The sequence below is a fragment of the Nipponia nippon genome, unplaced genomic scaffold, assembly GCF_047370975.1.
Source record: "Nipponia nippon isolate SJK-2023a ecotype South Korea unplaced genomic scaffold, ASM4737097v1 scaffold_1, whole genome shotgun sequence".
NCBI classification, from domain to species: Eukaryota; Metazoa; Chordata; class Aves; order Pelecaniformes; family Threskiornithidae; genus Nipponia; species Nipponia nippon.
Window position 1 is genome coordinate 19,839,213 of NW_028262290.1, and position 14,396 is coordinate 19,853,608.

Genomic DNA, 14,396 nt, shown 5'->3' on the forward strand with positions numbered 1-14,396 from the left:
TCTTCTGTGCTGGGTCTTTTGGGTCTCAGCAGGATTTGTCTTCAAAACTTTGACTTGTTTGCCTAACACAGTGTTTCAGAACCAGCACAGTCCTTACACAGAATCACCTTGTCCTCCGATGTCAGGACAACTCCTTCAGACAGTCTGGCCTCCTCGTCTGGTTCCTTTCCAGCTCACCTTCCCTCTTGTGCCCCTGCTTTCCTGCCCGACAGCTGTGCAGGCAGGTGCTGCTCACTTCTGCTTCCTACGGGCATCCTCATTTCAGCCCCACGCCAAGGGTCCCTCCCTCCATGCTCTTTGCACCCCAGAGCCTGGTCTCTCCCCAGCAGCACAGTACCCATCTAGGACAAATCTTCAGTTCTTCCTCCTCCACAATTTATTTTCGCATCCTAGTTTATCACTTCAGAGAAAGCACTGGAAAGAAAAGTCAGTGAAGGTTCCTATCAGCTGGTCATTCATTTTATTGTGTACTTTTGGCAATAGTCTTTTTTTTTTCAGTAGTCACTTATGCCTGCCAGAGAAAGTGTGTGGAGAGTCTGCCAAGGTGGAGCGAGCTCCTGAGATTTTTCTGTACTTTTCCTGCAGTGAGTACATTTCTTGAAGTCTCAGCTCTGGGAATGCTGCGATCATTTGAGAATCTGATTTCATCTTTCCATGGAGCAAGTCGTGAGCTCTCGTGATTATGGAAAAAAAAGCCTGGGTGATGACCGAGCTAGACAGAGGCACCAGAGCAACCTCACAAGCCTCGCTGTACTGAAGCTCCTCTCCAAAGCCACGTCAGGAACGCGGGGCTGGCAGGGGGCTGCCTGAGGTAAGGTCTGAACCCCGGCGGCGAGCCCCAGGCGGCGGCGGCTGCCCCCCCGCCCCCTCAGCCCCTCCTTGCGCTGCCGCAGCGGCGCGGCCGCCCGCCGCCCGCGGACTACAACTCCCAGCGTGCCGCCGCCGCCGCCGCCCGCCCGCCGGCACAGCCCGCCCGCCTCGCCTCGGCGCTGCCCGGCTGGGCTCGGCTGGGCTCGGCGCCGTCGCCCGGCCGTGCCCCGGGGCGCTGGCGGCAGCGCGGGCCTGGGGCGCGGCGCGGGGGGCGCCGGCGGCGGCGGCGGGAGGGAGGTAGGTGTGCGGGGCGGGCAGCGGGGCGGGCAGCGCGGCGGGCGGGCGGGTCAGCCGCCGTGCCGGGCAGGTGAGAGCCCCGCGGGCGGAGAGGAGGCGGAGGGGGCGCGCTCCTGCCCGCCGGGCTGTGCCTGGGTGCCCGCCGGGCTGTGCCTGGGTGCCCGCCGGGCTGTGCCTGGGTGCCCGCCCGGCTGTGCCTGGGTGCCCGCCCGGCTGTGCCTGGGTGTCCGCCCGGGTCTGCGCGCCCCTGACCTCTCCGTCACTCGGGTCACACCGCTGCCTGTGGATCCAGCTACTCCCCGCGCCGGCGGGGACGGCATTTCCTAGCGTGGCCGGTTCCCGCTGAGGTCCCGCGAAGAGCGTGAGTGAGCAGCGTCTGTTATCGATCACGTATATGCCATAGGCGCACATGTGTTCTCTACGCATGCAACACATTTATCGGGCTGCAGGCTCTCCCTAATGACCCCGGGCGTTCGGCCGCGAGGGGGGATGGGGCGCAGAAGAAGGGGGTAATAACGAATTAATTGCAGATGAGAAGTAATATCCGTCTTTGAGTCATCAGTCTTTGAGGCATAATTTCATTCCGAAAGCTCTTAATCAAACTGGAGATCTGCTATAGGAAAGCACTGCTTTTCCCATAGGATTATCAGATTTCCACCAGAGAATACAGATCCTGGATTATTGAGCTACATGGGATTTGTGTGTTTCTTTCTAATTAGTCTGTGAATCTGAGTTTAAAATTCTTTATTTGGAAGGGGGTGGGGGAGTTACTTGCCTCTAAAAGAGTAGATGTCCCTTTTCTCTGACATTTTACACAGTTATTCTGGTTATCCTGTGCTCTGTAGATGACTTACTGCCTTAATTGGATGTTGGTGTCAAAGGTTGATTAGACTCCCTAATAGATTTTGGATCTGCAAGAGGATTGCGGTTTTAAATGCGTGGTTAAAACAATCATGTTTGCCATCTCCCCTCGAACAGCTGAGAGGAAGACTGATGTATTAAATTTACGTTATCTTCTCTTTGGTTTATTAATGTGTCATCATAAGGTTGTCGGCTTTGGTTTTGTTGTTGTTGTTGTTTTTTTCCCCCTCTGCTATTTCATTTGCAGACCGAAAAGAAATGAATGTCAGAGAGGATTTGTTTAATCATTTAACAGCTGACACAAGCCATGTCCCTAACAAAACGCTGGTGAAAGAGTAGGAGATCTCTGAGACACAGCAGCTCTGGTACTGTGAAGCCGCTTCAGCGGGTCAGGGGCAGCGTTTGCTGAAGGATGCGGTAGCCCAGGATTCGGGGCTCGCTGGGACGAAGTCGATGGCTTGCATGGAGCTTCTCTACCTGGCCGAGGAGAGCAGGCAGGCGCCCCTGGGCACCGCTGCCGGCTGGAGCCTGCCATCCCCTCCCTGTGAGCAGCAGCAGCAGCGTGAGGGTGGTGAGGTGGACCCCAGAGCGGCTGCCGCAGTGGCAGCCCTGAATTGCGAAAGGCATTGCAAGCCCTTGCAGAGGGGCCCTGTGGCTGAGCCCCTCCCGGCACCCCAGCCCTCACCCCCAGGCACCTCTCCCCGGGAGCACCCTGCACCCCCCGGCACCTCCCAGCCCTGCCACCCGCCTGAGCGCCTGCCCGGGGAAGAGGAGGGAGGGAAGAGGAAAGCCTGCTGCTGTGCCCAGGAACTTGAGACATCATTCACCTACGTGGATGAAAATGTAAACCTGCAGCATGCAAGAAGTCCCCCCAGTCCTACAGGCGGCCGCTGCCAGGATGCCCCTCTGCAGCAGCGTTCCTGCAGGGAGCTGCCACCTGAGTGGGTGCACGATTCTCCTTCCCTGGTCTCTGAGGAGGACGACGCTGCCTCGGAGGTGGCGGCCGGGAAATCCGTGGACTACGGGTTCATTAGTGCCATTTTGTTCCTGGTTAGTGGCATTTTGCTGGTGATCATTTCCTACGTGGTACCCAGAGACGTGACTGTGGATCCCAACACCGTGGCTGCCCGGGAGATGGAGAGGCTGGAGAACGAGAGCGCTAGGATCGGGGCTCACTTGGACCGCTGTGTTATCGCTGGGCTGTGTCTCTTAACCCTGGGGGGAGTGGTGCTCTCCAGCCTGCTGATGATGTCCATGTGGAAAGGGGAGCTGTACCGGAGAAGCAGGTTTGCGTCCTCCAAGGAGTCCGCGAAGCTCTATGGGTCTTTCAGTTTCAGAATGAAGTCTGGTGCAAACGATAATATGCTCGAGCTGTCATTAGTTGAGGAAGATGTGCTTGCCATAGATAATTAGCGTGGTCATGATTTTTAAGGCAGCATTTCTACAGGAAAATATGTTTCATTAAAGAAAACAGATGCAGCTAAAGATAGCTGGTGATGCAGTTTATTTGTCTGACAAGAATGGTTTTTTTCTTAAGCTCTATAATCGAATGTTTGCAGGATATGAGCACTTGTTGTAAAGGGAAAACGTGCCAGAGAAAATGCAACTGATATAAAATAATGAAAACCACTGAATAAAAAGAGATTTGTGATAAGTAGGTTCCTCAGATACTCCTTTATCCTAATATAAAACATTCCATTGGTGTCTTGCCTATATAATTTTCTTATTACTCCCGTATAGAACAGGAACGACCTTGACACTTTGGAAGCTGTTAATTATTGCAGCCTGCAGGATTATTAACAATATACTTGGTAGACTGTTAAGAAGCAGGACCAATAATCAAATATCAGGGCTAATATTTAATTACGAGAGAGACTTTTTTATCCTTTAATTTGAAGCTGATCCCTTCTATTGAGTGAGAGCTAAGGGAAAAAAGAACACCACTTGGTCATGACTTGCCACAAACCTCCCATATTTTCAAACAAATGTACAATTAGTGATGATTATTTAAAATATAAAATAAGAGGCAAAGGGCAGGGAACCATATGGCTCATGGTATTGGTAGGAGACAAAAGGCTCTTTCAGCTTAAGGTCAGTGGCTCCATTTCAGTTCAGATTAGCAATGATTGATAGTCATTAACTTCTGATACCTATAGTGACCCATATAAAAGAAGTTTAGTTCCTGGTGGACAGATGTCTTTGTATGAAAACTGCCATAACTTGAATTAACTGACCTCTTGTTTGCAGTCTCAAAAGACCCAAAGAATGAAAAAGTATGGGGATGTTGAGACTGAAAACTTCTCTTTCAGTACGGATGCCGGAAGAAATTCAAGCTCAGCTGCAGGGCTTTGCTTATACTGGGGCTGTCTGCATCTTACTAGTCCTTTTGAAACTTCACTTTTATGTCACTATGCTGTCAGCCTTCTCATAACCAGCAAGGAAAGGTCAGGAAGGAGCTTTCTGGGCCTCATTCAATAAAAATCAATTTATTTGTAAAAAATAGTCAGGAAATACTAAGACTAAATATCAGGCAGTTTACTGGCTGACATGGGACTCAGCATAGGGGATGATCAAGGGTACACGTTGCTATTAATTACAGTTCTGTGGCACAGTAGCCAAAAACCTGTACTACTGATGCTACTTACTTTATTATCAGCCAGTTTCTGTGGAACATTAAAGTGTTCTTGCAGTGCTGAGAAAACCAACAAAGACTGTTGTATGCCATGCTGTCAGTTCTTACTGAACAGTGGTTAATATGTATATATGTCCTGTTAACATATATATGTATGCTAATATATATATGTGTGTCCCTGCCAAAGCCAAACATGAGTGAAGAGCTCTGTCTGTGCAGTCCCTGACTGCAGAGTCTTAGTAGAAACATGGGATTCACTGTCACAGCCTAGTCAGTCGTGAGTTAAGTCTCAAATATCAGGAATATAAAATATTTTTAAAATGATAATTTTTTTCCCACTGTGACATACCTGAGAAGAGTTCTCTTGGGAAGGGGGGAGATCTCCTTTATGCCCCCTTTACCCAGGAATATGTGGCAGCACAAGGTTCAGAAAAACAAGTGGCAGGTGGAAACGCGTCCTCACACAGAGAGACTGAATGCTGTTTTTCCACCTGATTCCTCATTCCCTCTTCGCTGGCTGTTCATGTCAGGATACATGTGCAGCACGCGAGTCTGGCACTCACCTAGTTCAGTCCCTCCTGCCTGCTGGCCATGGGTGCTGGCGCAGGTGCCTTCGACTGAGGGCCCGAGGAGCTGCGCTGCTCCAGGTTGATGCCTTTGGTCACTGTAAATAGCATGGTGTGGTACCCAGGCTTTAACATTGGCCCTGCAAAAGAGATGCTGCTTCAGATGTTATCCGCTCTAACCGCCGCTTTAGTTCAGTGTTATTTGGTAATTAAATGAGCAGCATTATTAGGTGGTGCTGCTGCCTAGTAGATGAGATTGCCAGTTTATGTTATGGTATGGAGTGTGTTCACGGGCAGGAACTCAACAGTGGCCAGCATCTCCACAGTCGTCTTTGGAGAGCTTAGGTAAATAGATGGTAAACAGATGGAATAGCTTCCAGATGTAAGGAGAAGCCTTCAGCCTTCTGTGATCGGGGAGACTGAAGAAGGAAATAGCCCGAGAAGCAGGACATGGAGGAGGAAGGCTTCTCCTTAGCTGGCCTTTGCCTGCTGGTGGGTACGTGGATACTGCCTGCAGGGCCTGACACATGGCTCGAGGTGGGGCGGTGGGGACAGTGCTGCCTCCCATCCTGCCCTGAGGATGGGAAGGGACTGGCTGTGGCCTCCAGAGGTCCAGGGAAAGCCGTGCCAAGTGAGAGGGCAAACGGTGCTGACCCGGGGGCAGCAAGACGGTGTGGGGCAGGGGACAGATGTTGCAGGGAATGAAAACCCTTTCACCAGCCTGTGCCCCTAACAGGAATTGCTGGACTCACCTACGTGACAGAAGCTCTAAAACTGAGGCTGGTGGTTTTGAGAGCCATTATTTTTATTTTTTAATGATACATATGCATAAAAGTGGAATACATTCCATTATTGCAGAAAGATGACAGCTAAAGCTGTAAGGATCACAGATTTCTTGTAGGAACCGTGGCATGCCTTAATGCTGATTATTAGCACTAGAAAAGGGAACGCTCCCCTGACTGTCAGTATGTTATTATCAAGTGAGAAGTTTTCTGACACTTTGTAAAATGCCTGTCACACATCATGAGCCTGCAATACTTAAATGAACCCTCAGATTTTCCCTGACCATTTTAAGGAAACGTAAGTCAACCTAATAATCTAAATACACACTGCAGAAGTGTGAGGAGTAAGAAAATTTGAGTAACAGGACTAACAATTTCTTTATTTTGGTGTTAGTGTGCACTATGAAAGACACAAAGGAAGTCCTTCAGAGTGCAGGAGTTTAGCAGATAAAAACTCTAAGGACATTTCTCTGATCACCCAACAAGATACCTTTACAAATTACAGGACTGCATGGGTTGGTGGTGCGATATAAAACCTCCGGACTCTCAGGTTCTTGTGCTGTGTGGTGCAACAGAGACCAAAACACTCGCTGTCTGGTGGCCGATGGTGGAAAATGAATGTATTAGCCCGCTGCCCGGTGGACGAGCCTTCGCATCATTCACCTCGCACGAGGCGGTACCAAAGGCTGAGGCCAAGGGAAATTAATTGCCCTCTCATGCACTCTCGCAATTTGATTTCCCCTGCTCAAAAATTCAATGCTTTAAGGGTAAAAGTGTGAGAAAAATTGTTGTTTTTTTTTTCGTTGCCTGGGCTAAAGTGGCCGCATGGATCATTGGAGAGCTTTCTTCTTCGGGGATCTAAATTTTGGGGCGTACCAGGTGGCTTTTAGGTGCCCTCTGGAGTACCCCGGAAACATATCGGGACTTGTGCCGTCAGTCAGTTTATTTCTGACCGACCCTAACAGTGAAACATGACACTTTCCCATTTTCTACCTCATGTCATGTCCGCGGGGTGGGCCCTGGCCCTGCCCTGGCCTCTGCCTTCCTGCCGGAGGGACCCGGAGGCCTGCAGCCTGCGGCTGGCTCCCCGCTGTTCAAACAGCTCCCCGGTGACACCTTTTCTCAGTTTCTTTTTCTCGATTAGACATTTGTGGCCAAGAGTGGCCATTTGGGAACTGCCTGGCACCTGCTGGGGACTCTCACCCAAAAGGCGGCCCATCACCACCCGGTCCCAGCCCCAGCGGGGCCGCGGGCGGCCAGCGCAGCTCCAGGCACAGCCGGCCTTGCCTTCTCACTGCCAGCCCAAAGCCAGCCCCGCAGCAGAAATGCCTGAGACTCTCTCCTGGGAAGCTACGCTGGGTTGTTGCTGTTTTTGATATGTTTACAGTTTTTTAATCTTTGTAATTATTTTAAAAATCTGTCTGTAATGAATATAAAGTTTACTGACTGGGAAAGCAACTGATTTAATCTTGTAAAACTCCTTTTTGACCCACGACAGGGCAAAACGTCACAGTCCATCGTGAGCTTTTCAATAGTGCGTTTGATGCCTTATTATAATAGCGACCGCGTTCTGTACAGATTGAAAAATAAAAGTCGATAAAGCTGAGCGCTGTCGTCATGGTCCTCTCTGCTCCTCTCCGACGGCCGGTTGCAGTGGTTGGCTCTTCCCCTGTGTGCCGCAGGCGCAGCCCCTCACCCTCAGCCGCCGGGAGCTGTGTCAGGGCCCACGCGGGCAGCGGGGCCGCCTGGCAAGAGGCAGCTCCAGATCCAGCTGTGCCGGCGCACTGAGCTTGTCCCGAGCTCTCCCAGCCACCATGTCCCCACCGGCCTGTCCTTCCCAGTCAGAAACTGCCAGACAACGCAGGCTTTAAAACTCCGCTACACCAGTGTCCCACCTAACTCTGTATAACAAAAAATTAAAGAGAAAAGAAGGAGGGTGGGACCAGCCGGGGCTGCGTGAGGCCAGGGAGGTGCTGTGGCAGGAGGTGGGTGTCAAGCCCCCACCCGCCATAACTGCGTGCATAACCACTTTGGTGCCACATCCTCGCCCTGGCCTGGCTTCACTGTGGCCAGGACTGGACGGCAGCTGGTGCTGGGCCCAGCGCTGGCCACAGTGGCAGTGGGCGGACGTGGGGTCCCTAGGAAGCACTGGTGGAGCGGGTGGTGCAGGGAGAGGCAGGAGCAGTGCTCCTGGAGGGCTGCGGGCTGAGCATGGCCACCTCGGCTCGCCCCAGGGAAGATGTGGTGGATTCACCTTCCCCTTCCAGAAGGGACACCAGCATGCCATGGCTGTACCAGCGTGGGGCAGCGATAGGGGGGTGCTGGTGCGGGGCCAGCAGGGACCAGGGCCAGCAGCTGAGCAGGACCTCCAGGGAGCCAGGGTTTGCTCCTGGCTTGCATTTTTTGTTTCTCCCAGATGCCCAGTGCATGTCAGTTAAGCACCTTAACCACCTCTGACAACCCCTACTCCCCCTGCAGATGCAATACGAAGGTATGCCATGTAGGTTATGCCTTGTAACGTCACTTTTCATTCCAGTGTGACAGGATCAGACCCTTTCCTGCCACTATCGCGTGAGTCAAAGCATGGGTGGGAGTGTGGTGGTGGGTGTGGATCCAGGCTGGAGCAGGAGCTGTCTGCTCTTATTACCAGTTTCCACCGTACCGGGTACAACAGGGCCCCGATTCACAATTCAGGTTTCAGGCTATTGCTGCTATAGCAGTAATAAATGTGTCCCTGAGGTGGCCGAATTGGCTGCAGTAACATTGCACTGGTGCCAGATGTAGCCTATGGTGTGCAAGTGATGGTTAGTAAGAGGTTAAGAGAGTAGGTGTATTTATAGATATGACAATCCATCAGCTTAAAGATCTGGGAGGCTTTCTAACTGAAAGCAAACACTAAATTCATTGTTACTCTTTTTTACAGAATTCATCTTAATCTTATCTTTTTAAATTTTGAAGGATTCATTGTCATGTACTATATTCACAGGGGCTTTTTTCCCAATGTTTGTAAGTCCTGGCAAGGTCAAGAGTCCTGTAGACTGCAGGGAGGTGAGACTTCTCTGATTTTCTTACCAGTTTAAATTAAATTGTGGCTGTTATAAATTTGCATAAAACCAGACAAGACAAGAACCTCTTCTTTGAAATGAACCTGGTTAATACTTGTTTGTGCAAACGCAAATGTGGTGCTTGCTGTAGAAACTCAGCCAAATAATGCATGTTTGTGTTTGATTTTCAATACAAATCCACAGTTAAAATACTTCTGCAGACTTGCTGTATTAAAGACTTGTAAAGAGTTTTCTGCTCATTTATGTGCAGATTTGTCCACCTTTACATATGGTAAAAATACTGAGGTATTACCGTTAACTGAGTTGCACTTCACGGGCATTTGGTCATCGCTGTGAATAAGGGCACTGCAATCTAACAAACACATTTATTTTTTATTCACCTGCACCCAGTGTATAACCCACAGACCAGCACTGAAAGTAATTCCATCTGCATGTATGCAACTGCTTGAGAAGTGAGATATCATGGGGCATGACACATAATGTTTACAAAAAGTCGCCTGCACATAGATATCCAAGTGCTGTATAGAACATATACTGCCCCCATTTTACAGATGAAGTGACTCGCCTCCTTTGCCCAGAGACCCAGTTGGAGAGCTGACAGAAACCAAGGCCTCCTAAGTCACAGTCCAGCACTGCAGAAAGAGCTTAATTATTACAAAACATCTAGAATAAATACAAGGGATGACAAATATATTTTTTTTCTGGAGAATGCCATTAAAGTTTAATTTCAAGTACAAAATAACTTCTAAAATTCCTAGCAAAATCAACCCAAACTAAATTTTGCTAATATTTGCAGGAATTTGGGAAAGGTTTTGCACATTTAAGGCATTTGTATTATAATAAGCTTTTTTTAAGGTTTCGAAAAATCAATAGGCTTCTGTTGAAATAATAAACCAGATATCTTTATATCAGCACAAAAGGCTTCTCTTTTCCAAAAATAGTCTCTGCTTTAACAGATGTGTATGCAGGGAAATTTAGCTATTGTTGAATAAAACATTTCCAGAAGCAAAATTGATTAAGTCCCTTTTGTAGAGGAGAAAAATCAATTCCTCCCATTAGAAGTATCTAAAACATGTTGATCAGCTAGAAATGTAAATAAAGTCCTTTAATCACTATTCTCCAACTGCAGTGTATCCATCTACAGGAGATTGTCTTTTGTCTCTTTATAGCTTAAAATAAATTTGGTTGAACTCTAACGTGAAGCAGCTTCTGACAAACTAGCCAGAGTAACTGTGCTCGAATGTAAATAATATCAAGTAGCTATCCTGACATTTTGGTATCGCTTTTCTCAAGGATTAGCTGTTCATGAAATGAATGTATACTTGATAACAATATATCCCAGCTGGGAACAAAAAAATATTCACTGAAAGGCAAAGTAGTGGAAAGTGCGTGACTATTTTCAGTTTCTATGTATTATCTTCTGATTTCATGTAATAAAGACAGTACTTTCAAGATCTCTTGATTAGTAATTGTAAAGGGCTATTAAGGGTCACGGAGGGCTATTAACAGAAAGTTGCAAAGTCTCTAGCTCTGTAAGTCCCTAAGCTTCTGATTGCTAAGAGCTGAGACAGTATGCTGGTGCATGTTTGCCCTACACTTTGTTTTAGATACCACAGTATCTGCTGCAGGCTACTGAGACAATTTTGTGATAGATGGACCTTTGATTTGATCCAGCCTGACCCCGTGTTCTCAAAACTTTATGCTTTGCCTATAGTGAGAATACCAAGTAGTTGCTTTGCTGCTGTGGCTTCCCAAAGAGAGAACTACAGATCAATAAGTCACAGTCTTACTTTTGTTTTTCCCTCCTTACAGGAATGGTAACCATGGCTGGAACAGCTCTTGAGAGGTCATTTTCCAGTCTTCTGGAACTTCATTCACCCTCCATCAGTCCTCAAAGATAATTGCTCATGGCTGTGAAATTGCTTTACTCAATTCCCTGCGCACTCTGGGGTGAATTTTGTAAGGCCCACGTGATTTGACGATATATAATGTATCTGTGTAGCCTCTTTTTCTGCTCTCTACCAGCCTGAGTTCTTAATAAGTTCTAAAGTCTAGGGACAGTGTGAATTATTTTAGATTTTTTAATGAGGTAAAGAAGAAATAATAGGCTGAAGCACTTCAGCCTTCTTAGCATTGTTTTCAATTGTGCTCCTCTCTCTCTCCCCACAAAACAGAAAACCCATTCTTTCTTTGTCTTTTTTCTTTATGGTATAAATATAGAGAACTTCCTCATGACCATTTCTTCTCTTCTAGCAGGATCTCACTTGCTGTCCTTGCCTGTTGTCCCCACAAAATATTATTAGTTATTAAATATATGTTCTTTCCCAATGGGGAAATTTCTTAAATTTTAGGTCACTCCCATGATTAGCCAAAACAATGTTTACAATGCTTATTTTTCATAGAATCATAGAATCGTTTGGGATGGAAGGGACCTTTAAAGGTCATCTAGTCCAACCACCCTGCAATGAGCAGGGACGTCTTCAACTAGATCTGGTTGCTCAGAGCCCCGTCCAACCTGACCTTGAATGTTTCCAAGGATGGGGCATCTACCACCTCTCTGGGCAACCTGGTCCAGTCTTTCACCACCCTCATCGTAAAAAATTTCTTCCTAAATCTAAGTCTAAATCTACCCTCTTTTAGTTTAAAACCATTACCCCTTATCCTATCACAACAGGCCCTGCTAAAAAGTCTGTCCCCATCTTTCTTATAAGCCCCCTTTAAGTACTGAAAGGCCACAGTAAGGTCTCCCCACAGCCTTCTCTTCTCCAGGCTGAACAACCCCAGCTCTCTCAGCCTTTCCTCACAGGAGAGGTGTTCCATCCCTCTGATCATTTTTGTGGCCTCCTCTGGACCCTCTCCAACAGGTCCATGTCCTTCCTGTGCTGAGGACCCCAGAGCTGGATGCAGTACTCCAAGTGGGGTCTCAGCAGAGCAGAGTAGAGGGGCAGAATCACCTCCCTCGACCTGCTGGCCACGCTTCTTTTGATGCAGCCCAGGATACAGTTGGCCTTCTGGGCTGTAAGCGCACATTGCTGGCTCATGTCCAGTTTTTCATTTTCACATTTCACATACACTTAGCTTGTTTCCTTAATTTTGGTTAAGGATTTGCTAAATTTCCTGAATGTCTTTTTCCTTTAAACTTCTGTTTCATGGGAGTCCACCAAGTAGTGCTTTGAATTTACTGAAGTTTCTTGTTCCTTCGGACCACTTGTCTGGACGCAGAAGTAATCCACTGTACCAGCTCTATAATGCGTTAATTTTTTTTTTGGTACAGGTTGAGCTTGGTGAGCAGCCTAGTGACTGAGTTCCCCACTCCAGCCCCCCTCCATCCATTCCTCACTCAGCCTTTCTTTGGTGCGGGCAGCAATGGTCCAGGATGGAAATTTTGTGGCACTCTTGCCCTTTGAGACAAACCATGTTACTAAGGAAAATACTATTGGCTTATCTATGGTATCAAATGACAATGCACGGCTATTGAGATGGGAAATATCTTCACTTAAACTTCACAGGATATTGAAACCAGTCTTAGAAAGAGGCGAATTAGAGGCAAAAATCAATACTGGACAGTGCTGAAATGCCGCTGTTCAGCTGCTGTTTTAAGTGGCTTGTACAGACCTTTCAAATCATGTTGCCAACAAATGGAGGAAATACAGCTTTTAAAAAGTCAGAGAATTATTAATAGTGTGTTTGACCTCCAGCTCTGCACAGTCTACAAAAAGAGCATCATTTGTCATATGCTGCTGCCTTGTGCCTAATTTTGCAGCCCCTGTTGGGAAGCAGTTGCGCATAGGAGAAGTGCGTTGGAGAGAGTGAGGGTCAAAGCTTTAGATCCATGATGGACTGTGGGAGGGAAGGAGAGAGGGTACAGCTCGCGGTCAACGCCTGAAGAAAAAGGGAGGGTTACAGGATCCGTTCACCTCATACATCATTCACACACTAATGATATTTCTTGTTCTGGTGTGTGAGAGAAGAACATTGACTGGTTACACTTTCAGCTCTCCAGCAGGGATAGAGAAGTATGGAGAGAAGCAAATGTCAGATGTCTTCATGAGAAAATGACTGCTGCAGCCACCATCCTGACGTCTGAGGAGTGATCTGGGGCCCAGCACCTCCAACTGGGCTCCTCAGCCGGCTGGTCTGTCACGCAGCATTTGCAGCACAAAGAAGCGGCCTGAACCTTTATTAACTTTAACCACTGTCTGAGTAACCTAAAGTGACAATCCACCTCTCTTATTGCTGTTATTAAGTCAGTTGCGGACAATGCCTTATCATCTGCAGGAAAAAGAAGAGGAGATGTAATGCAGACAGCAAGTTTCTAGGTAAAATTAGTCTGTCTGAGAAGGGGAGAAAAATGCCACATATTGGGCTGAACAAATCTTTGCATTGATTTCTGGAACCGGAGTCCTTCTAGGAGCACCACAAATGCATGTCTTTATTTAGTGCTCGGAGTCAAAGAGCTGTCAATCTTTCTTTATCCAGACAACTCCCATTTGTGTTCACGTCTGGGGTGGTTCAGGGTCATACATTATTTCTGCTTGTGCTATTCTTGCTTTACACTTCGATGCCAGCTCCACCATCCTTCATAAGCCTCACGTACGCACGCACGCATACAGAACCACTTGAACACCACTGCCTTGCTGGCAGCGGGCAGTGTCCAGCTGACACGTGGCACCACCATAGCTCCAGGAGTGCATGCATGAGCCTAGATAATGGAATATATTTCTGTTCTCACAGAGAGTGTTAAATATCCTTTTAAATATCCACAGAGGTCTCATTTATACATTTTCATCTGAGAGCCCAAATCTCATCTATCAATGGACATGCCTGTGGTGTGTGCACTGCAGCCCAGCAAAGAACTGCTTCTTCCTCTTTGCCTATGTATTACCTGGTTCAGGGTCCAGTGCGTAGGAATAAAAAGGCAATTATTTTATATGTCCCCTCCAATTCAGATGGGGTTAAGCCTGCCTTTCAGCTGGGTGGCTGAGGTAGCCTGACATAAAATTTGAGGCCGGTAATAAGTTAGTGCTCCTGCACAGAGCAAGGTGAAAGGAAAGGAGTTGTGACTCAGAGAGATAAACAGCTCCTGGGGATGCTCTGCAGCACAGCGGTAATAGCTCAGGCTGTGTCTCAAAATCACAGTCTTAACCACAGTAAACAGAACAGTTCTTAGTGGCTTTTTTTTGCAAGGGTGAAGGCTAGAATGCAGGCCATGGAGGACCGACATGGAAAGTTTGTACAATATTTAAGAATCCTTCACTGGAAATGCCCGACATCCCATTTAAAAGTGCTAGGACACATAACAACAAGCTTACATAAATAATTATAGTCATTTATTTACACGCAGGATGAACCAATGCATTGCAAGTAAGAAGGTCTGTATCCA

The 14,396-nt window shown here is 47.7% G+C and overlaps 1 protein-coding gene across 2 annotated transcripts; it reads left to right on the forward strand.

The window, feature by feature from the left end:
• The first annotated feature begins 610 nt into the window (after nucleotides 1-610).
• TMEM74 (transmembrane protein 74) lies at nucleotides 611-7,554 on the forward strand. 2 transcript variants are annotated; one of them, XM_087747425.1, is made up of 2 exons: nucleotides 611-811; nucleotides 2,216-7,554. In XM_087747425.1, exon 2 carries the CDS (start codon nucleotides 2,422-2,424, stop codon nucleotides 3,379-3,381), a length of 960 nt encoding a protein of 319 aa, XP_087603551.1. In that variant the 5' UTR covers nucleotides 611-811; nucleotides 2,216-2,421; the 3' UTR covers nucleotides 3,382-7,554. The 2 variants fall into 2 exon arrangements, with proteins under 2 accessions (XP_087603551.1, XP_087603543.1); XM_087747417.1 differs by lacking the exon at nucleotides 611-811 and adding an exon at nucleotides 1,030-1,107.
• Nucleotides 7,555-14,396: the final 6,842 nt, after the last annotated feature.